The 27,689-nt window shown below is 39.4% G+C and overlaps 1 protein-coding gene across 2 annotated transcripts in view; it reads right to left on the reverse strand.

Annotated features, from left to right (window-relative positions):
* MINDY4 (MINDY lysine 48 deubiquitinase 4) overlaps positions 1–27,689 on the reverse strand; it is a 77,349-nt gene that overhangs the window by 10,479 nt on the left and 39,181 nt on the right. For both annotated transcript variants that reach the window (XM_064703809.1, XM_064703810.1), the window contains exons 14-16: positions 12,929–12,992; positions 10,107–10,268; positions 691–871 (exon numbers count right to left, since the gene is read on the reverse strand). In XM_064703809.1, the coding sequence (XP_064559879.1) occupies positions 691–871; positions 10,107–10,268; positions 12,929–12,992 (407 nt within the window). The remainder of the gene's footprint in view (positions 1–690; positions 872–10,106; positions 10,269–12,928; positions 12,993–27,689) is intronic.

A 27,689-nucleotide genomic window follows, 5' to 3' on the forward strand; every position in this document is an offset into this window, starting at 1 on the left:
AAGAAAACAAAAGATGAGTAGGATATTATTAGCAAACAGGGATTTAGTGGTGGGGAATGTATTGAAGTAGGTGCTTTCTAAGGATCAGAATACTCATCCAAATGCCTTCCAGTTGAAGAAGTATTTACTGTAAAAGCAGCTGTGTAATTTGGCATGGCTTCCTGAAAGAAGGAGTGTAACAAGTTGGAAGATCTTTTGCAGGCTTGCACTTCCAGGCAGGTAAGAAACTAAACTTTTTTAGCAGAGTACTGGCATCTTGCCTTGGAGGCAAGGATTTCATGTTTCCTCACCCTCTCTGATAATTTTCTTACAGGCATTTAGGGTGAGGAACTGGACACCTGCACTTTCTGCTACAGTGAGATGACGTGAAGGAGAATGGGAGTAGAGAAATATATTTTGTAGTCCTGGGAGTATGAATAAGCCAGAGATCACAACCTGTTCCTTGGGAATCAGTGCCACTGGAATTTTTGCCAGTGTGTACAAAGTGACACATGCTCAGTGTTAACCCTTCCAAGAGCTGATCCTCAAAACTTCCTTGTGAAATGCAATTAATCACCAAAACTAATTATGGAAACTGGACAACAGCACACAAATTAATGCTCACTGCCTGCACCCATCACCGTTTGTATTATTGGACCCTCCATTCTCCCCCCCCAGAGGTGAAATGCAGGTTCAGGGAGCTGCTCATACCCACTGTCAAGCGAATCTCTTCGTCCTGGTTGGCCAAGCCATCGTAGTAATAGAGGTCAAACCTCCGCCCCGTTTTCCAGTCACTGAGCAAATCCTTCTCCAAACAGAAAAGCACACTGAAGTGGCTTTCACTGCAGACCAGCCAAATCGGGTACTTGGGGGTCTTCAAGTAACAGCCAACCTAGAAGGAAAGTACAAAATAGCAGAACATCACTGGGGTTGAGAGGAGAAACAATTCATTGTGGAAAATATAAAATTTGGAAGATCATTTATTTATTCTAGGCTACAAACACTAATGAAGGCTTATTGGAGACTGTTGATGAAGCAGATCAGTACAGCTCTGGTAAATCGTGGAGCATATAAAGGAAATATTAGGCCTTGAGTTGTAGCAGGTAATGAAATGCAGTTGTAGTGCTCTTACAGCTCCAAGATCAGATCCCAGAAGAGCTGAACCAACAGGAGATATGTCATTTGCAACAGCTGTAAAACCACAGGAATACAGCATGGGATCAATGGGAGGCTGTGCTGTCATTCAGCACTGACTGGAAACCAGGTAAGAAACTCACAGCATCTCAAGTGCCCTGAGACATCCCTGCCTGGGCAACTCAACTGAGCCCAAAATCCTGTGTTGAGCAAAGAAAGCAATGCATTCCTTTCACTTTATCACCTCCTAGTTCACAGTCCAAACATGTATTTTCAGCTTCAGAAGAAAGCAATAACAGAAGCATTTGTTTCGCTTTGTTATTCTTAAAAATGAAATATGCTCATGGGGAAATAAAATTTTAACCAAAGCCTTTTCTAAGCCTTTGTTCTTCTTTTGAAAATGTATTTATAAATAATCTCAATATCCTCTAAGAAAGTGTACAAAAATTTTAATATTCAGTCATAGATGTTTTAAACTAGAATACTCAAGAGATTTAATCTATAAGGGATGGAGGAAGGGGATACCAGCAGCACTGCAGCTGGGTTTTGTACCTTTGAGAAATTGCTTAGGGAAACTGAAATCTGAAATTAAACATTTTGCTTTCAGTGAAATCATTTTACTTTCAGTCATTTTGCTTTTCACTGAAAAAGCCGTAGTGGAAACTGAGGAAATTTAACAGAAAAATTCTCATACATGAGTTCTAGATATAGATTTTTGGATGCAGCTCCTACAGTGCAGCCCTCAGTTCTTCACCCTGGGCACAGGGGCAAATGGCAAAAGCCAAAAGGCAGAAGCCAACATTAATTCTGTTGTAATCAAAACTCTAACCAGCACCCTAAGTGATAAGCAGTTTGTGTTTTCATCTTGATGGACATTTAGAATTTATATCTGAAGTGCTACTAGTGCAAATTCAGCTGCCTTCCACAACGAGAATTTCTTATGTTAGATAACAAGTCTCCAGCTAATTAAGTAACTGTTCCCTGACTCATTACTTTGCTAATATCTATTTAAAACAGCCTTTTATACAACAGTTTTGCTTTTTATGTGAATTCTTGGCTTAGAAGTAAAGAATTTTTTACAAGCTTCCAATAACACTCGTAACAGGAGTTATCAAGAAAGAAAATACGCAGTTTCAACAAAAGATGGCAAATTAGAGGGACACAGATGAAAAGATTCAGTCTCACAAACATGCATATTTTAATATGCAGATAAGTCAAAGCCAAAAAGAACAGCCAGTCTCCTCCTAAAAATGTGTTCTTCCTACGTTTGTCTGCAAAAGCAACTTCCCAGCTTCATCAAACATTTGACAAAGATTAGAGAGATGCAGAACTTTCAAAGCCACATCCACTCCAGCTCTCACTCACATGAACCATCCCCCTGAAGCCAGGACAAACTGTTCAGATGATTGAGGGCTGCAGGAACATTGTCCAAAAATGTGCCGTTTTCAATTACAATCTTTGCAGAAAGCAGCGAGGGCATGAACTTTGAGACAACTCAGAGTCTAAAAATATTTGTAGCTTAAATCCTCCTCTCCCAGAAGAAGGGAGAAGTCTTTGTTTTGGTCACATCAATTTAACTAGCTGAGGATTAGCTGCTGCCTTTGACACCGAGATGCAGAACATACTTTGTACAAAATATAATATGGAACCATGCTGATGACAAGGTGAGGACAACCCTCACTGTGAGGATTGCTTTGGCTGCTTCTTCAAGCATCAGTTGTGGTGTGGAGCAGAATCACTGAGTCATTTGGGTTGGAAAAGACCTCCAGGAGCATCAAGCCCAGCCTCTGACTGAACATCACCTCAACAACCAGAGCAAAGCACTGAGAGCCACATCCAGTGGTTTCTTCAATACTCCAAGGAATGAGGACTCCACCACCTCCCTGGGAAGCCCATCCTGACATCTGACCACACTTCCAGTGAAGGAATTCCTGCTGATGTCCTGCCTGACCCTCCCCTGGTGCAGCCTGAGGCCGTTTCCGATTGTCCTTGTCCCACTTGTTGCCTGGGAGAAGAGGCTGACCCTCACCTCCCCACACCTCCTATCCAAACCAAGGGGTCTGGATAGCAATAAGGTCATCCCTGAGCCTCCTTTTCTCCAAGTTTAACACCCCCAGCTCCCTCAGCAGCTCCTGGCTCTCCAGACCTTTCCCATACACAGAATTAATCTCTCATTTCTCTGCTCCAGCTGGTGAGGCCTGAGTGTTCCTCAGCTCCATGACCAGCCTGCTTGGTGGCAGTAACACTGGATAAAACCTGGAATAAAACCTGGAAACAGGACAGGGAAGAACACCCAAGGGTTCTGACTCCTCAAAAACCCCTCAAACTCAGCAGTGTCTGTGCCATCCAACAAGAGCCTGGAAGAGAACAGAGCTGATTGAGATCCCTTCTTTCCAGTGTCTTCCCTACATCTGTAGGGCTGAATTCCAAAGGCAAATCAGGGATGTGTGACTTGCATCCTTTTTATTAATTTTTTTTTTAATAAGAGTTCAATGGCTGTGTTTTTATCACTATTCAAGTATTGGTTTTCCAGCAGGCTCATTACTCATTTTCAGGCAAAAGGAAAATAAAAGGGGAATGAATGAGGTGTCCTTTCGTGCTGCATTTCTTCAATTCTGATCCTCTCCTTTACAAAGCCCTCAAGAATGCTCATAAATTTCAGGAACACCCTTCTGATCTTTGAGAAGCATCAACTTCAAAATAGCAAGCACCTTCAAAGGACTCATTCTCCATCTGATATCTCTGAGTATTCACACAGTGGTGAAATTCAACCTACAGACAAGTATTTACTGCTGGAGAATTATCCCAACAGATATGCCAGAGTGAGTGGATGGTACCTCACCGTTCTGCCCTAATTTAGGCCAACTTTTGCCATGCTTATTCCAAAAAACACCAAAACAAAACAAACAAAAAACCCCCAACAACAACAACAACACAAAAACAAACAAACAAAACCAACAACAACAAAAAACCAAATAAACAAAAAAACCCAAACAAACAAACAAACCAAAAAAAAAACCCCAAAAAACAACAAGAAGAGAATGTGGTACCCAAACCAAGCAGGATTACTGGATATGATCTAATGACATATCAGATCTCCAGGAGTTTTACCACTTAACATAATTTCACCCCCTTGCTTGTAGGACTTTACTGTTCATTTTCCAGTTATACTCAATCATTCCTTGCTTTATGTTTCTTTCCCTGAATACAGCTGCTAGAGGTGTTTATTTGAGAAGTAATCACAGCATGTCATGGTTCCACAGAGGGCTGGGTTCTGCCAAACTAAGGAATTTCTGGTAGGATTGACAGGCAAGAAGATAATTACACCAAGCTTTCAGAGTTACAGGCAACAGCCCATTGTTTGTTCTGTCAGGGTTTTATTCCCCACAGCTGCAGTGACCTTTTCTGAATGAATATTGAACAATGTTCCAGGGGTGTTCAGAGTGAAGTGTCAGGGGTGTAAAATCTAAAATCAAACACCTTTTCAGCAACCCTTGGGGGAGCAGTGACCCCACTGACCCAGGTCACCCCTGAAACACCAACTCAGCCACATAAATGCAGATAATTAAGGGACACTGTGAGGGTGAGGTTATTGCCATTGCCAAATACTTGATTTCAATCAGATTGAGAAAAATAAAGTTATTGCTTATGAGATCTGATATTCAGAGTATGCAGTATGCCAGGTGAGACAGAAATTGAAGAGGTTTTAGCCATATAAAATAATAGACATATAAAATAATAACAGCCATAAAAATAATTTTAGCCATATAAAATAATAGCAAACACTACTGCTACACTGGAGCCTTAGGTAATTTCTCTGCAGCTTTGGATCTGTTTTTTTTTTTTTTTTTGGTAGAAAAGGAAATCTTTCTGATAATGAACTGGGGGGGAAAAAAAGGACATGACTGAAGAAGAATAGAAAGAGATGTGTGTTAAATCTTAGGATCTCCAAAGCAAAGAAGAGACTCCTGGAAAGCACTGGCTTCTGATTAAAGTTCCCTTATAGTGCCATGGTCTAAAGCAGCAGATGTAGGAAGGAAAAGAGATATCAGAGTGCCAGGCAGATTCAAGATCTTTTCTTTATCCCTGTCCCATTCAGCTGCTCCTCTGGAATACCTCAAAAAATGAAGAAATTTTGAGGGAGATTCAGACCCTCCCTCAGATTCCAGCATTTTGCCATTTCCTCACTACAAACAAAGTTTGTAGCCCACTTCAGGGAGTTACATCACTGCAATGACACAGACAGGGGAGGATTCAGCCCACAGAACACTTCTGCATTTATTTCTAGGCTCTCTAATGCAAGTTAGCCCTTGGGCTTTGGCTGTAAAATCAAATAAGCAAGACATGGATATTGTCAGAAATTTAGACACTCCTATTCATCAGTGATGCAGGGAGTTGGCTGAACTCCTAACTGAAGAATTTTCATCCTTAAAAGCACCTAAAATGTGATGGGATAAATCCAGATCCACATGCAGGTGTTTATAATCTAGAGAGATGTGGGAAATACCTGACTTCTCATTTTCTGCTTTACCTGTTTGCAAAGCACACAGAGCTCTTCTAAACATGTGGGCTTTGTTATCCTTATTGTCTCAAATAAAAACTGTGTGATTCTATTTCATTTGGAAGGATGTTGACAGGGAAGCAATGCCAATACCCCAGCAACCTCTGGGAAAATGACTGGTCACAACTCAGAGGACAATAGGAGTCCATTAAAGAAAATTTCAGTTCCAGGCTAGAAAGGGAGATGTAAAAACAAGGAATGAAGAACAGATTTTTCTCAAAGACTTTTTCAGCCTTGTTTCAATCAAATTTGAATGTACTCCATGTTTTTGCTCACAGAAGTTTTACAGAAATAGCAGCTTCCTCTGCTGCACCTACAGGGCACAACATTAACCCCTATTCCTGACAAATAACTGGAAAATTGGAGCCAACCATCAGTTTCCATTTTGCACTTGTGTGTTTTTGTGGTTGGTTTCTCAGAGGAGGTGGTTAAAACCCTCTTTCCAAACTTTCCCCTCCACAACCCCACCAATGGCCTGGCTTGAATCCAGCCCATCTGATGGGGAAAAAGGGATTTTTTAGGGGACACATTTCCCTGGGAAGGAGGTTATAGGAGGGCAAAAACACAGGTGAGGTGCCAGGAGACAGAGCATGTGTGCTGAATTTCATCATTCAGGCCTTGTCATAGCACACAGTGGTTTCTTCAAAAGGACCAAAGATAATATTTCCCATCTGTGGAATTTTAATGAATAAATTCTGTTTGTTTCTGTTGCTTTGCTCTGCCTTTTTGAAAAGAAATAGGGAAAATGTGTGCAGCTTTTTTGTCTATGCCCTCCCCATTTTCAGAGAAGCAAAAACTAAAAAGCACCAGGTCCCTTGAAGTGCTGGGACAGCCAGGAATCAGAATGGGTGAATTTGGGAGGTCAGACAACAGGAGATTTAACTGACAGAACAGCTTAAAGCAGGAGAGAACTGGTGAAAACAAAGACAAATCAGAGAGAAGGCTCAAAAGTGACAAATAACTTTGAATATTTCCATTTCTTCACCTACAACAGCACATACCTAAACCAGTTTCAAAAAGCATTTCAGAAGGATGATGAAATTCATCAGCCAGCACCACACTGCCTTTCAAATGAGAGATTCAGACCTGTACTCATCCCAGTTCAGCCAGGAGCTTACTTTGACTTTTATTCACCCATTACCCCTCTGTGTAAAATGGAAATGACACTTGCCACTCTTGCAAAGCACAGATCTGCTAATAGGAAATGGCATGCAAATGCTATTTATCACTGTTATTATTATCATTATTCATGTTAATTAGCACTGTGGTGTTTGTTAATTGGTTGTTAATATTATTAAAGAATTAGCAAGTTATGAATTAAAATAATGATAATAATCTGTTTAAATTTATTACCTGAGAATGCAGATTATTTTTTCCTTTTTTCACTGTTATTTAATGCCTGGCATCAATATGAGGAGCCTCTTCTTCCATCTCTTCCTACTTTTAACATCTTAAAACATTTTGAAAGGAAAAATTTCATCATTCTAAGTCTTTTCACCTGCAATTTTAATGTGGCATTTAGGCCAAAGGCTCTGACTCAAACACAGGGATTTTCTCACCCAGGAGTGATAAAATTGCTCCTGTGCCTCATCCCCTTCTCCAAGGTCTTGTCCCTGCTGAGAAACCACTCAGCTTCCCTGAGACTGAACTGCTGCAGCTCAGCAGACAGAGCAAACCCTCAGCAATTTCATGTGGAAATGTTCCTATTGCTTGACATGCTCTAAATAAATCCCAGGAAACCTAAAAAAATCTCAGTTTTTTTAAGTTAAATGTGTAAGACCACGTGGAGTTGATATTGCTTAGCACAAAGAAAAGAAACCCAAAGATCTTGGGTTTGGATGTAACTTGCCTACTGAAAAGTAGCAGGATTGCACTTTTAGCTTTTTTCCCCCTGTTAAAATCCAGAATCTCACTGTGAAACTAAACATTTGCACATGAAACAGATGGAATGGATCCATCTGTCATTGTGAAACAATCTGCAGCAAGTAATTACACTGCAGAAACTCCACAGAGTTTGGTGATATGTCAGGACTGAGAGTGATGACTGAACATGAACAATTGCAGACAAATTACTCGGGGCACACGTTTTTCTCATCAGCAAAGATAACACAGGATCCACTGGAGGAGGTGAATGGATGGGGAACAGAGGGATTCTCCAGGCTGGAAAAAAAAAAGGGATGGATTATTTTCTTTGGATTTGCCACTGTTGGAGTTTGAGGATTAATTCAAGTGCCCTCACAATATCTGCAAGTCAGAAGCCACACCAAGGGACCTGTGGATTACACACAAATGCTCCCAATATTAGAAAAATTAGATAAAATAGTAGAAAAGTCTTCTTCCATGTGGATTTACTGCGTCTAGCCTGGAGTCTTGAATATCCTAAATGTGTTGATAAGTTGGAACAAGTCTAGAGCAGGGGAATACAAACAAGCCTTGGACAGGATGTGCTGATAAAAAAGGGAGGCACTCTTACATCAGCTGCAAATGCCCAGCGGATGGGGATCAATTGTTCAGGGGGCAGCTTGGATTATGAGTGAAATTATAATTAGAGGAAGCTAAGTAAATGAAGAGTCTGATTTATTAATAGTATTTCCAAACACTCCAAACACTGAAAATCTCCAAATTCACAAGGACTTACAAATCTTTATTTGCATTTATTCATGTTTTAGAGTAGAGATGGATGAGGACTGTAAGATCACAGTTATATGCACTAAAATCAATGAAAAAATGGCCATCTGAACAAAAAGGCAGGAACTTTATGGATGAAGATTTTTAAACAAACCCTGCTATATAACAGGACACAAAAATATCCTGAGTTATCCCCTGAGAGATTGGCTGGATGTGACCTAAAGGGAGTTTTCTGACTCCATGTCTATGATTCACCATATAGCACGCTCAGGATTTTCTTACTCCTGGAAACAAAAAACAAACCCAACCAAAACTGACAGTCCTTTTCCATGGCTGGCTTCAGTTACCAGCCCCAGAGCCACACTGTAATTGGATGCTGAGAGGAATAAGAGAGTCACTTTGAAAGACAAATTCTATTCTCAGTTCCACCCCTGCAAACTGCCACTGACATTTCTTTTTCCTGAACTGCTCTAAAGTTTACAACAGGAAGCAGAATCTGGCCCCTCACGCAGAAGCCACAGTGGAGACTCCCCAGTTTTGGGCCAAAATCCACCAGAATCTGACTTTTGTCCCAGTCCTAAGCAGACATTGCCTCTGAACTGAAATGCAGAGAACACCCAGATGTTTTTAATAAAAACCAGGACAATTTGCAGCAGATGCCCAACTAGTGTAGACTCTTAAAAATAAAAAAAGGAAACTATGTCTACTGGAGTTTCTGTAACTGATTAAGTCACTGGCTTGGAAAAACAGATCCCTGCTCATGAGTCCAGCTTGCATGAAAGAGCCCAGCAGTGGAAAGAGATCCCCTCTACCATATAATTTGCAGAATAAGTGGAAAATGGTGTTGGAATCTCTGGGTAACTTATTTTATTTTTAGAGGGCAGGTGGGTAAGAAATAGCTCTTACCTGCCCTGACCTCATTTACCATTTTGCTACTCCCGAGTCATTTTCCTCACTGGAGAATGGAAAAAATGCTGGAGTGGTGCATAACCATTTTTTGAGGGTTTAAATGTCACATTGTTTATAGAAAGAAAAAGAAGTGTGAACTAGACACAGAAGCTTATTTATTTTTAGTCCACTCTGTTCTGAATTAATCAGATTTGGGTGCACTGATAAGAATTCAAGCCTTTTGTAATCCTGTGAATAATGTAAATGATTGTGTTAATTAAAAATAACAAAATTTCTAGTTTTCCAGTAGCAGGAGGATGTAGCTGACTTCAGCCACATGGGAAGGAGTTAAAATCAAGCTTTGTTTTGTCACACATTTATATCAGATCAGTAAAAACACATCCTTTGGTAATCACTTTCAAAATTTACAGGGGTGCTGCTGCTGCAGATGCAGGTGGGAGTGATACAAGTATCCAACAAAAGCAAGAGAATTTCAAATAATATTCCTGGATCAAACACAAGATTGGCTGCTTAGGACAGAACTTGTCTTAGGAAAGATATCCATCCTGCCATGCTCCATCTCCTGTTGTGAACTAGTGAAATCCTTACAAAGGTAAATTAAATTCCTGAGATAAATTAAGATCTGTCACTCCTTTGAAAGTTTTAATCAATCTTCTAATTTTCATGATGACTACAATTAAAATACGACTATGAAAAACAGTTAAATGGAACAATTCCACTGCATTAACAGCTATTTTAATTGTCTTTAATTTTTTTACTGGTAATAGAACCACCACTACAGCACAGAAAAGATAAACTGAACCAAGCCAGTAATTTTTTTGCTGCTTTACCTACACGAAGCTGATTTTAAAAGAAACTATTTTCTTTTTAATGAAATTTTTATTGGAAAGCATACCTGACAGACATCATAGTGCTCAAACAGGGACAGCAAACCAATATCACTGCGACTCGTGATGCCTTTCAAAATGGTGATATTGCCATTCCCAGAGTCCAGCTCGATCACGTTGTTGAAAACATTGGACACAGCTTTGCCAGTCAAAAGCAAGTTCACCAATTCCTGTTTGGGACATGTTTGAAATAAAGGAAAAAAAAAAAAAGAAAACAAAAACCAAACAGAGGTTGATCAGCAGAAGACTTGTTCAGGATTGATGTGAAGTTACACGTGTACATGACCCCCAGTTTATGGATTGGCTTTAGGTTTATGGTTAGAATTAAAATTGATTATAAAAAGATTCCAGATATTTTGGTCAAAGTCTCCCAAACTAAAATGAGGAAATTATAAAATCACAGAATATCCTGAGTTGGAAGAGACCCTCAAGGATCATACAGTCCAGCTCCTGGCCCTGCACAGACCCCCCAGCAATCCCACCCTGTGTATCCCTTAGAGCTTTATCTAAATCCTCCTGGAGCTCTGGCAGCTTTGGGGCTGTGACCATTCCATGGGGAGCCTGGGCAGTGTCCAACCACCCTCTGGGGGGAAAAAACTCCTTTTCCAGCTGTGGGTTGGACTTCTTATCCAAAAGGATTGATGCCTCAGGTTTAGCTTTTGTATTTTCAGATTCTGTGCTGCTTTAGTGTGTGGGTCTGAGCTTCATATCAGGGCATGGTGAGCTCTGTGCACAGAGCAGGGAGACAAAACAATTCCTGCTCCAGCTGGGCACCAAGGACAAATGATCCAAATCTCAGCCCAGGAGCACAAACCCCGTGGGCTGGAGAGAGAAAAACAAGCAGGGTGGGACTGCCTGGGCTAAAGCTGGAATGGGACAATGAACTGCAAGGTGCAAATGGAGCAGAACTGATCCCAGGGAGAGAGCCCGGGAGCGCTCGTGCATTTTGGGGCCATTTTGGTTCATCTTGGGTGCAGCCCTGGCTGGGCTCTGGTGCTGCCCAAGGTGCATCCATGGAGGCTTTTAATAAATCCCTGCTTTATTCTTTAGCTCTGTCCAGCCTCTGTTCTAGGGCAGCCTGCACAAGGCATCAGGATGCTGTGAGAGACAGTATTGAAAGATTTGATGAAGTCCAAATAATAGACGAGTTTTCAATTTTCACCCTTCTGGAGGCAAACTGCTGATAATTTATTTACTCTCACATCCAACTCTCAAACATCTCCTGTAAGCGTTCAGTTCTTTTTGTTTTTTTTGGTTTTTTTTAATGAAAACATTTTGGTGTCTCCTCTTCTGTACAATGAAAAGTACAGCATGAATGGTAGAAACTCGAAGCCTGTCAGTACTACATGACATTTCTGTATGTGCTTAGTGATGTATTTTGTATGTTGGACATGATTTGTTAAATTGTGATTCTTCCTCACTGATTATTTCTGGGTGAAATTAGGTCTCCTTCAGTAAAACATTTACCCATATGGACCCTGATCACCAAGATATTGATATTTCCTAGAGATGATTGCTGATTATTTCCCCTCTAGTTGAAGCAGGGGGATGTCAGAGGCTAAATACCTGTGAGAGGGTGGGTGGCTTTTGCACATGTGAATGTGCCTGAAGTTCAGGAGCAGAGATTTGGGATATTTTTCTCAGCTAACATCCCACCAGGGCCAGCTGGGGTGTATGGAAGCACAGCTAGCAGCAGACTGTGCTGCAGCAGTGAACCAGCTCACCATTAATAAATAACATATGGCTAAAACCAGCAGGGGGAATAACAAAGAGAAAGTTTCCAGAAAAAATACTGCAAATTACCATGCCCAAAGACATGAATAACTCTGGTATGGCCAGTTTGGAACTGGTTTTAAAAATACTGCACACAATTACAGCTCTGTGTTTCTCCTGAAGGATTCCCCAGATTTTATAGGCTTTTACTGATATTTTTAGCACTTTTATTCATCATCACTGGTGTTCTACCACCTTCTTGAGGAACCATTGTGTGGTCACAGTACAGAAGTCCTCTAGCAACAAGAGAGGAGCATGAAGTTTGTCTTTGGCAGCCAGAAGGGCAATGGATGGGATCCTGGAATCACTGAGGAGCTGTAGGGTCAGACATGGAGCCTCAGGCATGTTTCTGAGAGGGAATGGAGGGAACACAGCAATATCTCAGCACTGAAATCAATCAAGGAGTCGCAAAGAGGAAGATGAGAGGACTGTGAGGACATGAACACACAGCTACAGGCACATGCAAGCCAAAAAAACAGCCTGCAAAGCAGAACCTCTGAAAGCAAAGACAACAATGTGCCAAAACACGAGGAAAAGCAATAAAGGATGAAGGTGCTTGAGGATATGGGAATAAGGGGAAAAAAAAAGGGAATTGGTGGAGATTTTATAGCATAAATCTCCACCAATTTATTTTCATAAATCATTTTTTTCCATGCCTGAAGGGGCTGCAGAAGAGCTGGTGAGGGACTTTTCACAAGGGCATGGAGCGCTGGGATAAGGGGGAATGGCCTCCAGCTGAAGGAGTGTAAGTTTAGCTGATATGAGGAAGAAATTCTTTACTGTGAGGGTGCTGAGGCCCGGGCACAGGTTGCTATGAGAGGATGTGGATTCCCATCCCTGGAGATGTTCAAGAATGGGATGGATGGGGCTTGGAGCAAGCTGGGACAGAGGAAGGATGGAAGGGCTGGAACAAGATGAGATTTAGGGTCCCTTCCAACCCAAAGCATTCTGTGATTCCATGACTTTATGTCTCAAAAATAAGAAATCCATCTCTTCCAGAGGTCAGTTCACAGCAGAGGCACAGGACATGTCCAGAACTGTGGTTTTTTTCGCTCACCTGGGTGCAGTAGCCGTGGCTGCCAATCAGGCGGTTTGTAAGCACATCAAAGTCATTGCGCACCCTGCAGAGGAAAAAACAAATTTAAAACCAATCAAATTTCAATACAATTGCTTCTTTTCATCTCTAAATCTTACTGAAAACTGTTTCTCAACCATAAATATAGCTCTGTGTTTTCTGAGTCCTTTCAAGGTGATTCTTTATGAGGCAAAAAAAAAAAAATCTCAACTAAGCCTGTGGGAAGCAGAAGTTTGGCAGAGCTTGAAGGAAACAACTGTAAGGAGAAAAGAAGTCATTGTCACTAATTAGAATTTTAGAAATTAGAATTACTGCACTATCTGTGTGACAGAATCACAGAATGGGTGAGGCTGGAAGGGACCTCTGGAGGTCCCTTTGTCCACCCCACCTCTGGTACCTGAAGCAAATTTCTCAGGTCTGCATCTGGATGGTTTCTGAATCTCTCTAAGGAGACAGACTCCACAAGGGACCTGGGTAACACATTCCAGCACTCAGATAAGATCTGCTAGTTGCTATTCCTATCATAAATACTTGTAATATATCCATACAATCTGTATGCTACATTGTGCATAAAAAAAAAAGAAATTAAAAAAAAAACAAACCCAAAACCCTCTAGGTGTACACATTTATAATGATGCTGTGTGGCCCCTAATTATATGTTGTGACATCAAAGAGAAAAGTCTGTGAAACTGCATTGCCCATAATTAAGGAGTAATGTGTCCCCAACCTAAGTTCACTATCATAACTCCTGGAATTACTGCATCAGTGATTGGTTGATGGCCTAAACCATAAAGGTTGTAACTGTGATCATTTTTTATCCTGCAGATAAAATGGAATTGCAAGCATTATTTTACACATGAATAAATGTTTAATCTAAGTTTGAGGAAAATCAATGTACTATGTTGTGGGGGAGCTGTGCCAATAAAACCCCCTGATTAATTCTATGGGTCATAAAAAAGCTATTTTCCTTCAATATAAAATATGCTGATCTCAATTGTTTTGACTCCATCCTTATTTTGATATTGCTACTGAGGTAGAGAGAATACTTGAATAATGATCAATTAAAACTTAGTTATTCTATACACATCCTCATTCCCATTTGATTTGGCAAATCCATGCATACAGATATCCATGTTTCTTGACAACTGGCACAATTAATTTTGTTTTAAAATGAAAATATTTTGTTTCTGACAAAGCAGGAGTTGAATTGATGTGGTCAGGGTACAGCTAGCTGGAAATTTTCCCTTAACATTGATACATATCTTCCATTAAAAATGTATTTATTAAGTAAAAAGCCATGACGTTTCCTGCCTTCATCCAAAACTTTAGATAATTATTTTCTCACAGGATTTCTTCAGATGCCAAAATCAGAATGTAACATATAATTTCGAGGTTTACAGCCCTAAAAGTATTTTAAATAATTTTTAAAAAGTCAAAGTCGTGGAATCACAATTCCCAAACTTTAGACAATTATTTTCTCACAGGATTTCTCTGGATGCCAAAATCAGAATGTAACATATAATTTTGAGGTTTATAGCCCTAAACGTATTTAAAATAACTGAAAGAAAGGCAAAACTGTGGAATCACAATTCCCCAATGTTAGGTAATTATTTTCTCACAGGATTTCTTTGGATGCCAAAATCAGAATGCAACATATAATAATTTCGAGGTTTACAGCCCTAAAAGTATTGAAAGTAATTCAAAGAAAGCAAAAGTCATGGAATCACAATTCCCAAACTTCAGGTAATTATCTTCTCATAATATTTCTTTGAATGTAACATGTATTTTCAAGGTTTACAGCCCTAAAAGTATTTAAAATAATTATGAAAAATGTCATAGTTACGGAATCACAATTCCCATTTTGATAAATGCATTTTATCCCTTTTGAAAAAATCTATTTCATCCCTTTCAAAAACAGTTATTTTAAAGACAATTCACAAGTCAGTGTCAGACATAACAAAGTGCCACTGACGTCTCTTGCCCGTGTGAAATCAAAGGAAAGGCTGGGGAAAGTGTGCCCGAGACATGGAAAACTCCCTCGTGCACCACTGCAAGGCATGGATGGGATGATAAAAATCTCTGGATTTTGGCCATTTTTCAGTTTTAGCAACGGCCTCATCTCGCCAGCGCCGCGGGCAGAGTGTCCAACATGCGTCAGTCGGGGACGAGGGGACATACGGCACACACAATGGCAGGAAGCTCTAATTCCATCTGAAGGCACAAACAATCTGGGAGGCTGGAGGTGGATCTCAGCTCCTGCAGAAGGAGGACAACATCTGCCTTTGCAATCAGCCCTGCTGCTGAGGGAACCGACGTCAGGCGCGCGGCCGCGGGGTTTACACCTCGCTCAACGCGGGGTTTACACCTCGCTCAACGCGGGATTTACACCTTGCTCAACGCGGGGTTTACACCTCGCTCAACGCGGGATTTACACCTCGCTCAACGCGGGGTTTACACCTCGCTCAACGCGGGGTTTACACCTCGCTCAACGCGGGATTTACACCTCGCTCAACGCGGGGTTTACACCTCGCTCAACGTGCTCAGGCCTCCTCTTCCCACCTGCCAAAGGCTCCCCAGCCTCTCTGCAGGTGTGTTGGGGGTGTTTCAGGTGCAACTGCACCTCATGCTTTGTAAAAATATCAGACGGTCACAATTCTGTGGGTGGTTTCTGCCGGGTATGGAGATGTTCACTGGGGACAGGCAAATCTGAAGAGTTTGCTCATTCTGCTGTCCTGGCTGTCAGATGTCAATGCAGACATAATCCATAAATCATTATCATCAATATGACTCCTCCAGCATGGAATTTTCCATTTATAATTTTTAAATCACTTTAGAACAGAAAGAAAACCCATTAATTTGAAGCCAGGAGCCTTTTAATAATCCCAATGATCATCAGACAACGATTTAAGGCTTGACTCCCTGAATCCCTTTTTAATTTACAGCCCAACACAACACGTGCTGCTGTAACAGAATCACAGATCAGTAAAAAGACACTAAAAAGCAACAATATTAATGGTAAATATTCCTTTCTTGTGCAGTATTATCACTATTTTCCAGTGTTGTGCTAGTTCTTACCCCAGCTGGAGAGTGGGGTAGGAGAATGTTGGTTGCTAGAGCAGAACAGTGGGGTTTGCCTCTCCTGGTAACATTATGAAGTCTGTTTAAAAAAAATATTCAGGCTGAAAGCAAGATGCTGATTTTTAAAATATCCTGGATAAGGATTTTAAATCAAGCATGTGCTCCATGGGCTCCATTCTTTTTTCAGCAGAAATCATTCCCTGTGCTGATACGAATCCAAAAGTTGACAATGAGACTTTGCTAAATTTCAGGTCACTTGTAAGATCTCCCAGCTTGGTTTTTAGTTTTACTTGTAAGGTGTGTGATGTGCTTTATGCCTGCCTGAAACCTGGGAAGACAGAGTTTGGATTCTAAGATATGTACAGAATGTGGATGTGTTTTAACGTGCTCACAGAACTTAAATAACACGGCAAAATTCAGATCCACACGGTTTATTCACTCTGAGCTGTTTTTTAAAAAATATTTGTATTAAAGCCTTTTTTTCCCCCCAAAACAGAGTAATTGTGAGCCTTATCCTGAGGCTTAACTGTCCTTTCAGTTCTCATGCAAGCAAACATTTTTTCTCACAATATTATCACACAAAATTAACATCATTATGTGGTGAAACCAAATGATGTGTAAGGTGGCTTCAGAGTAAAAACTTAATTTATGGCATCTGGAGAAATCTCCTCATGACAGAAATCACCAAAATACAGCTGGTGTGATTTATACCTATATATTAATGGTTTTTACTGCTGCTGGGTTTAAGGCAGGGATGCCCAAAAGTCTTTCCAGAAAATATCTTTATATATTAAAAATTAATTTCCTCTCCATGCTCCTGTTGGTGAATCTGTGTTTATCTTAAGTTCTAATTATGTGTTTATAAAGGGTGATAAGTACTGAAGGTGGGCAGATGTTCTGAGCCAAACCTTTAAATTCTCTGAATTATCACAGCCCTACTGACACCATTTGTTGACTTCCAGGCAGTTAACAGAAATCTGCCTAGAAATCAATCCATTCTGGGATATAAAAATAGCTAAAAAAATTAAAAATTTAAAACCTAAAGATAGATAGACCAAACCACACTTGACAGAAGAAACTCTAATGGCAATAAAAACCTTAGCAGTGATGGTGCATTGATAAAATACACTTCAGTGATCTGCATGGACTCAATAAAGTTTTATAAGTTCATAAATACAAATCCAAAATATAAATTTTTTGAGCATTGGAATCTCCAATATAACATAATCTGCAATCAGGTGAGCTTTTCCTTAGCAAAAACTAAGTGAAATAAATGTTTTTCAGATGCTTCACATACATTTATTCTCAATTTACTTCCAAGAAAATTCTTGACAAGTCTTCAATGGAGAATAATTAAATATTGAATACAGGAGTCCCATACAAACTGTAATAGGAATAATCCCAGGCTATCACAATGTGAGTCAGTTCATGCCACAGGTATGGCTTGGCTTGATAACAGAAATAAAATAAAATAAAATAAAATAAAAAAAAAATGTATAATATAAAATTATATATACCAGATATAATATATATTATATATATAAATATATTTATATATATATAAATATGTATATAATATAAAGTAAGACAATAATATAAAAGAAAAAAGAGTACATTTCAGTAAGAGCTGGCTGGTTTACAATCCTGAACTCTGAGGCAAAGCTGCCACAGAAAATTGGTGACCTCACTTTGTTCATGGCAACAGACAGTCACATTAACAAACACACAATTACAAGTCTACTCCCAAAATAGATTTGGGGCTGGCAGGGAGAAAAAACTCATCTTCAAGCATAAGGATTTCAAATAATTACAATGGGGATATGGAAAATGACAGGATGGGTGACTGCCTTATTGTGTAAATGTTCCAGAATATTTCTTTTTTTTTTTTTTTTAATACTGGCACATGGCAAAGGTTTCAAATGAATGTTCAAAGAAGAAGGAAAGAGCCTCTCTAAAAAAATATAAAATATTGTTTGGGATTCAGACCAGGGGAAGCGGCTTCATTCTTTATTTATCACTTTTGCCACATACCTGCTAATTTCACAAAGTTCTTAAAATGGTCTGAGGTACTCAGGCAGGTTAATTCATCAGCTCTGCTGCTCCACAGTGCTGACAAATTATGGGAAGTATTTAATTTCACAGGGATAGATCTGATGGGAAAAATTACTAATCTATTGTCATGTTCAACCCACTATTTAATTTTTTTAAAGAAATTATCTTTCTGACTGAATGCAATGTTCTCCTGAGTGCAACAGAACAAGGAAAGATATTAAATCTGTATTTATCTCACCACACTGGCCCTTCAGCAAACAGCTGAATAATCTGAATGTGTGAAAGTAACTTGCTGAAATTTGGCCAAAATCTGACAATTCATTTGTTACTGCTACATTTTGCAGTAGAATCACACTTATTCTTCCACAACTCTGCAGTCTTTTAATCAATATCCTTTATTTTCCTAAAATCAAAAGAATTAATTTCTGAAATGCTTTGATTTGCTAAAGGAAAGGAAAAAGGGAAAAAACAAGATTAGAAAGATGAAAAAGCTGATCAATCACTGCAGGGCAGCGTTCATATCACTGATTTTTATATCTAAAGACAAACATATAAACAAGCAATCCCTCTGAATTCTTTAAATTTGTGTACATGGAGAGAAACTGGAACATCCTGAAGAGAATTTAGGTGACCTCATTCAGGTAATTTGCAGAGTAGAGGAAGAAACTTCAGGAAAATTCCTTTTCTCCATCTGATGAACACACAGCAAAAGGAGCCTGCCACAACATGGCCATGGCCATCAAATTTCTAAATATCAAGGACTGGAGGGAAAAATCACAAATATTCTGGCACTGAAGACAGACTGAACCTAATTTTTTATTTTTATAGATTAAAAGCTAAAAAGTCAGAAATAAGGTTGATCTAGAAATAAAAACACCCTGTAGCCATTCTTTGAAGAAGACTCCTCAACTGGACAAACCAATTAAAAGTTCAATTTCTTTTAACCAATTCAAAGTTCAATTTCTTGAAGTTAACTTACTACAGATTTTAGCTCAACAGAATCTGAGCATTTAGATATTACAGGGTCAGAAGAATTTCTGATGGTCAGAAGGAAGGAGAGTTAAAAACTGGAGCAGTTTTCCTGAGGGAAGAGGCTGCAGAAACCAGGATCATTTCACCACTGCAGGACACAAGTGGTGGACTCCAAGGTGAGGAGATGATTAAGGAAAATTTCCTCACTACTTTTCAAAACATGAATTCCACACCACTCCTTAAATGTCACTATAGGACACGAAATAAAACGACGCGCACACGTTGTTCTTTTCCAGGTAAAAAGAGACTTTTTAATTTCTGACTCCAACATTTATAGATTTTCAAGAGTGACAGTGGAGTGGAGGGTGACAGTGCCACCTCTCCAATGACACTGGACAAACCAACAGTCCATCAATTTTTTCTTCTTCCATAAAAGAATACAAAACAATAACTTACTTACATAAAGCATGTGAGAAAGTTTATTACAAGAATGTAAACATCAGAAAGTTTAGAAAATCTTTAAAAAATTAGAACGACACTTAAACTTACTGGGCAATTCAAGGGAAAAAAAAAAAGAAAAAGTCCTTCACAAAACACATTTCTGCAGTGGGGAGCTCATTGCCACAAATTGCCACAAATTTGGGCTGTGGAGGCCAAAAGGATTAAAGGGTATAGAAAAATTCATGGAGGACAGGTTTCATCAAGGGCTAATAAACTCAGTGACCTGGGCACCAATGGCAGTTTGGGAAATCCTGGGATTACTGCTGGAAACATGGAGAATATTCCAGCAGAATGATCCTTCACTGCATTTCTTAGTGAATTTCCTATCTTTTCCCTATCAAACACAGCCTGACAGGCTTGCAGAACCTTTCCTTGATCCTGTAGGGGCAGTCCTATGGAAACATGGGGCAGCTAAACCCACAAATCTCAGGTGTCACGGACATATTTTATGAAAATTATTTTGCTAGGATTTTTCTCCTGAGAAGCTTCAGCTTCTCCATGTTTTTCTGCTTTGGAATGTGATCTGGAGAATTGTTTACCCAGCATGTGAAATTGTTTTTACTTGATGAGCAATGACAGCCACCTGTGTCGAGGCTGTGAGCAGTCACAGGATTTTCCTTTCCTTTCCTTTCCTTTCCTTTCCTTTCCTTTCCTTTCCTTTCCTTTCCTTTCCTTTCCTTTCCTTTCCTTTCCTTTCCTTTCCTTTCCTTTCCTTTCCTTTCCTTTCCTTTCCTTTCCTTTCCTTTCCTTTCCTTTCCTTTCCTTTCCTTTTTCCTTTCCTTTCCTTTCCTTTCCTTTCCTTTCATTTCCTGCCTTCTGATGAAATCCTTTATTCTATTCTTTTAGTATAGTTTTAATATATCATTTTCTTGTAATACAATATATATCATAAAATAATAAAAAATACTTCTGAAACATGGAGTCAAGATTCTCATCTCTTCCCTCCTCCTGGGATCCCTGTGAACACCCCCACACTCAGGTTGTCCCCAGAACAATATTCCATGTTTACATCAGCCCTGGTGTGGATTACAGCCACATCCACGCTGGGATAAAGCAGAATTGTGGAAAGGGAGAAGAGATGATGTTGTTCTCTGCATCTGGCAGGTAAAACCCAGCCATTCCAGTTACTCTCTTTCACAGAAATTCACATTTCTTGGTTGTTTTCTCAGCTTTCCATACTTTTCTCAGAGGTAGCTCAGGACCCTGGAATCTGCTCACACTCTGAGGAGGTTCACTGATGCACCTTCTCTCTGTACTAACTCTGATCTTTAAATTTAATCCCTTTCTCTGCCTTTATTGTTTATTTACAACCACTGCCACCCCAGTTTTTAGGAAACAGCTATGTCCCACCTCAAAATTTTCTTTTTTTAAGGCTATAAAACATAAAAACCTTTTGTTCTTTTAGAATTCTTTGACAAAACAGATTCCTTCTTCCCCAGCTCTGTGCTTTTCCAACACATCCCCCAGATTTAATGTGTGAGCCCAGCCTGCCATGGTGTTTCTCTAAGGACACATCAGTGCCTTGCACAATCCATTAACATTTCTTCACCTCCTAAAACCATTCTGATACACCCTCAGAGCAGATCCAAGGCTATTTTTTAATGCTGGCCCAGAGTTCTGTGTGCTCTGCTGCTCCTCCTGCTGCCATTTACAGCTGATGAACTCCCAGCACAGGAGTGAGCAGGCGCTGTTTACAAGACCTTGCACTTTCTGTAGGGAAAATAAATTCCTTTTTTATTGCCCTCATCAGGAGGCTGGGCCAACTCTTTTTTTACAGCACAATTTGTTCTCCCTATTGACAGGGCCTTTCAGCTTTTCAGTCATCAGGTCACTCCATCAGCACACCACTCCCTTTTTCCATCTTAGTGTCCCACATTTTATTAAAAACAAAAAAATAAAAAATTAGAGGGGAATATAGCTCCTCCAGAACTTTACATTAATATTTACACAAAAAATTTTGGTATCAAATCAAATTTGGCCCCTTACCTTCCTGAAACACCCTTGGAACCCCAAGAATTAGAGCTCCTGGGTTCTATGAAATTGGATTTTTTTTTAAATACACAGGAAGGAATCAGTCTAAAATTTTTAAGAATTTTCTTCCTATCACCCCTGTGTATAAGAATCAAACCTTTTGATGCAATTTTACTTGTGGCAGCCTTTCTAAACCCAGGAATGCCCCCTCTGTGTCTGCCATAAGGAATATTTTTAATTTATAAAGATCAAACCTGAGCCTCTTAATGGCTGGAGTTTTTTAACTAAAAGATTCTTTTTAAGACAGGTATGTATGTGATAATTTTGGATAATAATTGTATTAATCATGATACCTTTCAATGTGGGCAGAGATTAATTAATAAGGCAGAGATCAATTAATAATTAAAAGAGTGGTTTTGGTGGAAAGGAAAAGGGGGAGATGTTGGGGTACACAAAGTAGAGAGCACTTTGGACTTTATTAGCATGAGAGATTTGGTAACAGGATGTTTGGCAAGAGCAATCAGAACTTTGAGAATTAAATCAAGATTACAAGAAATCAAATCTGATGGATTTAGTGGAAAAAAAAGAAAATTACATCAGACTTCTGCAAGCAAGAGATGTTGAAAATGTGTAAGTTTATGTGATGTTTAATACAATCATTGCAGTAAAACATCACTAGCCTTCCTAGAACAGTATATAAGCATTTGTAGTCCACAATAAAATCAGATTCTCTGACCATCACAGTCCCCATGTCCCTCCTCATCACTGATATTATTGTAGGGAATAAAACATTTTTAATCCCAGACTGATCATTAACAAATTCCATCAGTCACCTTGCCCATGCTAACAACACTTTCTGAGTCCTTTCCTCATCACCTTTCGAATCCTTAAAAGATGTGTTATTTTCACATTAGTAAATGATTTTTCATTTAATATATCAAATAAAAATCTCTTACTAAGTCCCAATTAACTATTTTAGTCTTTTTTTTTTTTTTTTAGTTTAACTACCAATTCTCCACTTGCTCCTACAACTGCAAGTCAAGTTACTCAATATCTAAATAAGGCAGGACAAAGGTAAGCTTTAGGATCAGGTCCATTCATAAAGTCTGGCAAAGCAAGAGAAAGCTTGAAAGTGCTGAATAAATTTAGCAATGAGGTGTAGGTACAAAGATCCTTGGTTTATTTTTTCCTTCCCTTTGTGTAGCCATCATCACTTTTTCAGGTTAAATTCCACCTGCCACAGATTTGATGCAGTTATTATCCATGAACTCCAACCAGCCATGCTGGCTTTGCACTGTATTGTTCTCCTTACTGAAAGGCAGAATATCAATTTAGACTTGGAGCATTCTTTACATTATTCCTGATATCAGCCACCTCCACTCTACACAGAAACCTCACATCTTTTCCTGATATCTTTCTATTAATATGATAAGGAAATCACTTGTTGTTTCATTTCCTCATGTGCGACCTCATCTGAACCACATTTATTCTCCATTTTCCAACACCAGGACTCAGACCACTGCTGACAGAGAAGGTTATTGCTCACCATACCTTTTTCATTCCTCTGCACTATTTTAAGAAGTCAGAAAACTCCCCAGAGAATGAGATAAAAATCTTCCCTTCCTTCAGTTCCTCAGCTTTTTGATTTATCCTGATCAGTTCCACAGGGAGCTGGATGTGTCAGGGGAGCAATCTGCTTTCATTCCCACAAGTGACCTTCCTGCTGCACATCCACACCAAATCTGCTTTCCCTCAGCCTCCAGTCCTCCCCTTCTGTGAACCCAGCTGGAATTCCTGAATTTCCTTACCAGGGGACAAGAGCCACATGTCTCAATTACTGGGCAAACTCCACAATTTCCCCCATTTATTATTTTTGGCATTGTTTCCCAGTTCCCCAGTCCTTCACCTATCAAGATAACAAACAGAACCAGCATAGAAACATCTTTGTCTCCTTGATTCTGCCCTTTTTTCCTTAGTTGAGTCTCATTTACTCATTTTTCTTTATCCCTAACCTTTGTTCCTTGTCCTCCAATGCAGCAAACACCTCAAACCCAATCCAACATTTCCTCTTCTTTGCCTTTGTGGTCACATTTCCACTCGGGTCACATTCCTTATTTACAATGCTAAATAGCTTCCTTATATTCACATTTTATTTGGCAAATCCTACACATTTCTCTAGAGTGAGACCCTCCTCTCCTTTCCTCTTCCTTGTCTTCCAAACCCCCTTTTCTCACCATCTTTTGTCCCTGGGTCCCCTCTCTTTCAAGCATTAGAAAGTGACATTTTACACGTCAATATATTCCACTTTTGAAAGCACAAAGCTTCAAATCTTGGTCTCACATCCTCCCACAAATATTGCTAAGGCTGTCACTGATTATCTCTGTATTCTTGCCTTTTTTTGAAAGAAAAACATTAAATTCTTTCAAGCAAACTCTCTTCTTTGTTGCCCTTTAGCAGCTGCATTCATTATTCTGCATTTATTAATTGATTAATATTGCAAGCAGCTCTTGCCCAGTGAACATTTCGGCTACAAGGGTCTCTGTCCAATTCCCACAATGGCAGGGAAGATACTGAAAATTAGGAATTGCACACAACCCGTCAAGCAGGGGGCACAGAAGTTCACTCACCCTAACAAAAATAGGCTCAATTATTCCCCACCAAGGTCTAGATCCCACAAAATCCCCCCTATTTGCTCCTCCACCAGTTCCTGGTAAATCTAACCTGCTTTCTTCATGTTGCAAAATCACAAATGGCTCTTGGAGAGCTCTGAGATTCTCAAATATATATATATTTTTTTTTTTCAGTTGTATCCAGCTCCTTGTTTTTAGCACTGTAACATAATTGACAGCTGTTTCCCCTCAAACCCAGCAGCTCCTCTGTGTTTTCCAAGCACCAAAAGCTGTAAAAAACCACGATGACATCTATTTATATCACATAACTACAAGCCCTGAGTGCAAAGTGCTCCCAGACACAACCTCCCCCTGCTGCTGCTCTCCCAGGCACTCTCAAGTTTACCTTTAAAAAGGTTTTCCCAGAAATTTGGCTCACAGGAAAATCTACTTCCACCAAGAGCTGAGAGTGCCCCAAGTGATGGGAACCTCCATGAGAAGCTGGAATTGGAATTTTCCCCCTGGCCCAGCCAAAAGGATATTTCACAAAAAAAAAAAACCTTTCTGCAGCATCAGGAGAGAAGGTGAATTTCAGGGGAACTCCAAATTAGAGATTGGCTCTGGCACAGGAAAAGGTGTCAGCAAAGGAAAGTGGATTGAGGGTGGGGGACCCTTTGTTCCACCCACAGCTCATGAGCCAGCAGAGCATCACTTTCCTTTTCAAATTCTGCACGACTGAAAGAGATTTAAAGTCCAGTAATGTGTCAGAATTGGGGTTATTTTACAGTAAATGATACAGAAAGGATATAGGAAAAAAATTATTACTGCATTACTGATAATTTCTTGCTACTAAAAATAATAAATAAGATAGAAATAAAATAGAATAAAAAGTAATAGAATAAGCCTTGATGAATAAAAGCAGACAGAACTGTTAAAATTACCAAAAAACAGTAAAAATAGTTTGCCAATGGACAAGAAGAGGAAGATTCTTGTAGGATTGCTTGCAACCAGATAAATGATTATAGAAGAAAACACAAGATGATAAACAGATATATTTGACCATGGTAAAGGGCATAATAATGGGCAGCATTTAACATGATTTGGTGCTTCTGCATGTTTTAATTTCAAAGATGGATTAGAATGGCAAATTGAGGAGATTTAACTTCTTCAGTTAGGTAAAACAGTACCAAAGGAATGAAGGGTAAGTGCACAGAACAACATAATTCTACTAATTTGTTTCCCTCAAGTGAAAAACTGTTCCTTAATAGATTTCAGAGAATGAGGTGAATTGGTGATAATCAAGGACAGAATTATTAGGTGTGAGAAATCCTACACTGATAAGGACCCATAATAAGATTTATTTGATTTAATAACAACAGGCTTTTGAAATAAATAAATTAAATAAAGAAATGCACCTCCAAACAACCAAAATTCCACAACACCAAAATGAGAACGGCACAGGTAACTTTGAAACAAGTCTGAATACCCTTCTCTGCAGCAGCAAGGGCTACAGAAATGCAGTTAATAGAGCTGTGGGATCACAGCAAGGAAGATGTTGATGTGTATTTTCCAAGGTTTACGAGCAGCCAACCTTAATGAAGTCCACAGCCTCCTCCTGACTTGCAAAATCAGTCTCCTTTTTTTACTTTTCCCACAGCTAAAGCCATTGTTTTACTTATTCTCACAGCAACGCCTCAGAGAAAACAGGGAAAAGACACCCAGTGGCCAATCCTGACTGGAGAGTGACACGTGACTGCTACCAGTAACTGATAAAATATCCCCAGGTCACAAAAGTGATGCAAACAGAGGAATTTTGATTTGTGAGCAGCACAATGAGCCTGTGTTTCAGATCAGGCTCTCTGCATTGTCTCCATTGCCTGAAAATGGCAATACCTTGGTTTTTCCAGCCGAGGAGTTTTCTTGTTCCATGTGTTCTTTGCTCTCCTGGGTTCCAGCAATGATGATTTTATGCAGTAAGTTATTGTGGAAGAGGTTTTATGTCACAGACATCTTTTATGAAAAATCTTTTTTTAAAGATTTTTCTTCTTGAGAAGCTGAGAAGCTTCAAGAACAAAATATAAACATTGATTATCTGTTGCTGTGGAATGCAACAGGTGCATCTGTGATTGGCCCATGTTGGATGTTTGTAATTAATGGCCAATCACAGTCAGCTGGCTTGGACAGAGAGCCCGAGCCACAAACCTTTGTTATCATTCTTTCCTATTCTATTCTTAGCTAGCATTCTGATAAAATCCTTTCTTTTATTCTTTTAGCATACTTTTAATATAATATCTATAATAAAATAATAAATCAAGCCTTCTGAAACATGGAGTCAGATCCTCGTCTCTTCCCTCATTCAAGAACCCCTGTGAACATGGTCACAGTTTTACAGTGACTTCTGTGAGCCAGAGAGAAGCTGGATAAGAGGATCCATGTAAACCTCTGAAAGAATTTTCTACCAAAGTCATTGACACAGAAACCAAGAAAAAAGGAGGATAAATAAGAGAAACCTGCAACTGCCTGTTCCAATGAGCACTTTGTCTTTCATGACCAAAGAATAAAGTATAAACTTATGAGTTTTGTAAGAATGTATAAAAAGCATGCATGCTAGAATAAGACCAGTTTGAAGCCTTCTGAAAATGGAGTGTGTTGCTTTGTATTGTCTTAACAATAACAACAAGTTATTGCAGTGATTAGGAAATGTGACAGTGTTCACAGGGGTTCTTGGATGAGGGAAGAGACGAAGATCTGACTCCATGTTTCAAAAAGCTCAATTTATTATTTTATTATATATATTACATTAAAAATATACTAAAAGAATAGAAGAAAAAGTTTCATCAAAAAGCTAGCTAAGAATAAAATAAGAAAAAATTATAACAAAGGTTTGTGGGTCAGGCTCTCTGTCCAAGCCAGCTGACTGTGATTGGCCATTAATTAGAAACAACCACATGAACCAATCACAGATGCACCTGTTGCATTCCACAGCAGCAGATAATCATTGTTTACATTTTGTTCCTGAGGCCTCTCAGCTTCTCAGGAGGAAAAATCCTAAGGAAAAGATTTTTCATGAAAATTGTCTGCGGCAACAGGGTTGGCGAGGAGCTGGAATGTAAGGAAAGCTGAGGATCCAGTGAGTGCATCCAAAGGAGCCTCATCCCACTGCAGGAATGGCTTTGCATGAGGGAGCACAGCAAGGAAGGAACCAGGGGTTGGGGAGGATGAGGCAGCAGCCAGCAGGGAAAGCTGGGTGGAAATTCAGTATTGTTGGAACCTTAATGCTGAGAATTTTAATTTTTCTGTGCTTAAAGGCACAGACCCACAAGAGAACACTGCATTGACCTGAGGCTGTGGAGAAGGCTTCAAAATTTGATTAACAGCACTAGGATTACAGGTGTGTAGTTGGTTAGAAGTGTATAATATCACAGGGTGGAAAACTTAAGAGCTTGGGGTTTTAGAATATAGAAATAAATATGAAGCAAGATAGAAGTTTTAAGGCAGAGGCAAGTTATTCTTCTTTACCCTCTTCTTCCTTCTTTTTCATAGGTTTCAGTGATATTTTG

This window comes from Zonotrichia leucophrys, chromosome 2, assembly GCF_028769735.1.
Source record: "Zonotrichia leucophrys gambelii isolate GWCS_2022_RI chromosome 2, RI_Zleu_2.0, whole genome shotgun sequence".
NCBI classification, from domain to species: domain Eukaryota; kingdom Metazoa; phylum Chordata; class Aves; order Passeriformes; family Passerellidae; genus Zonotrichia; species Zonotrichia leucophrys.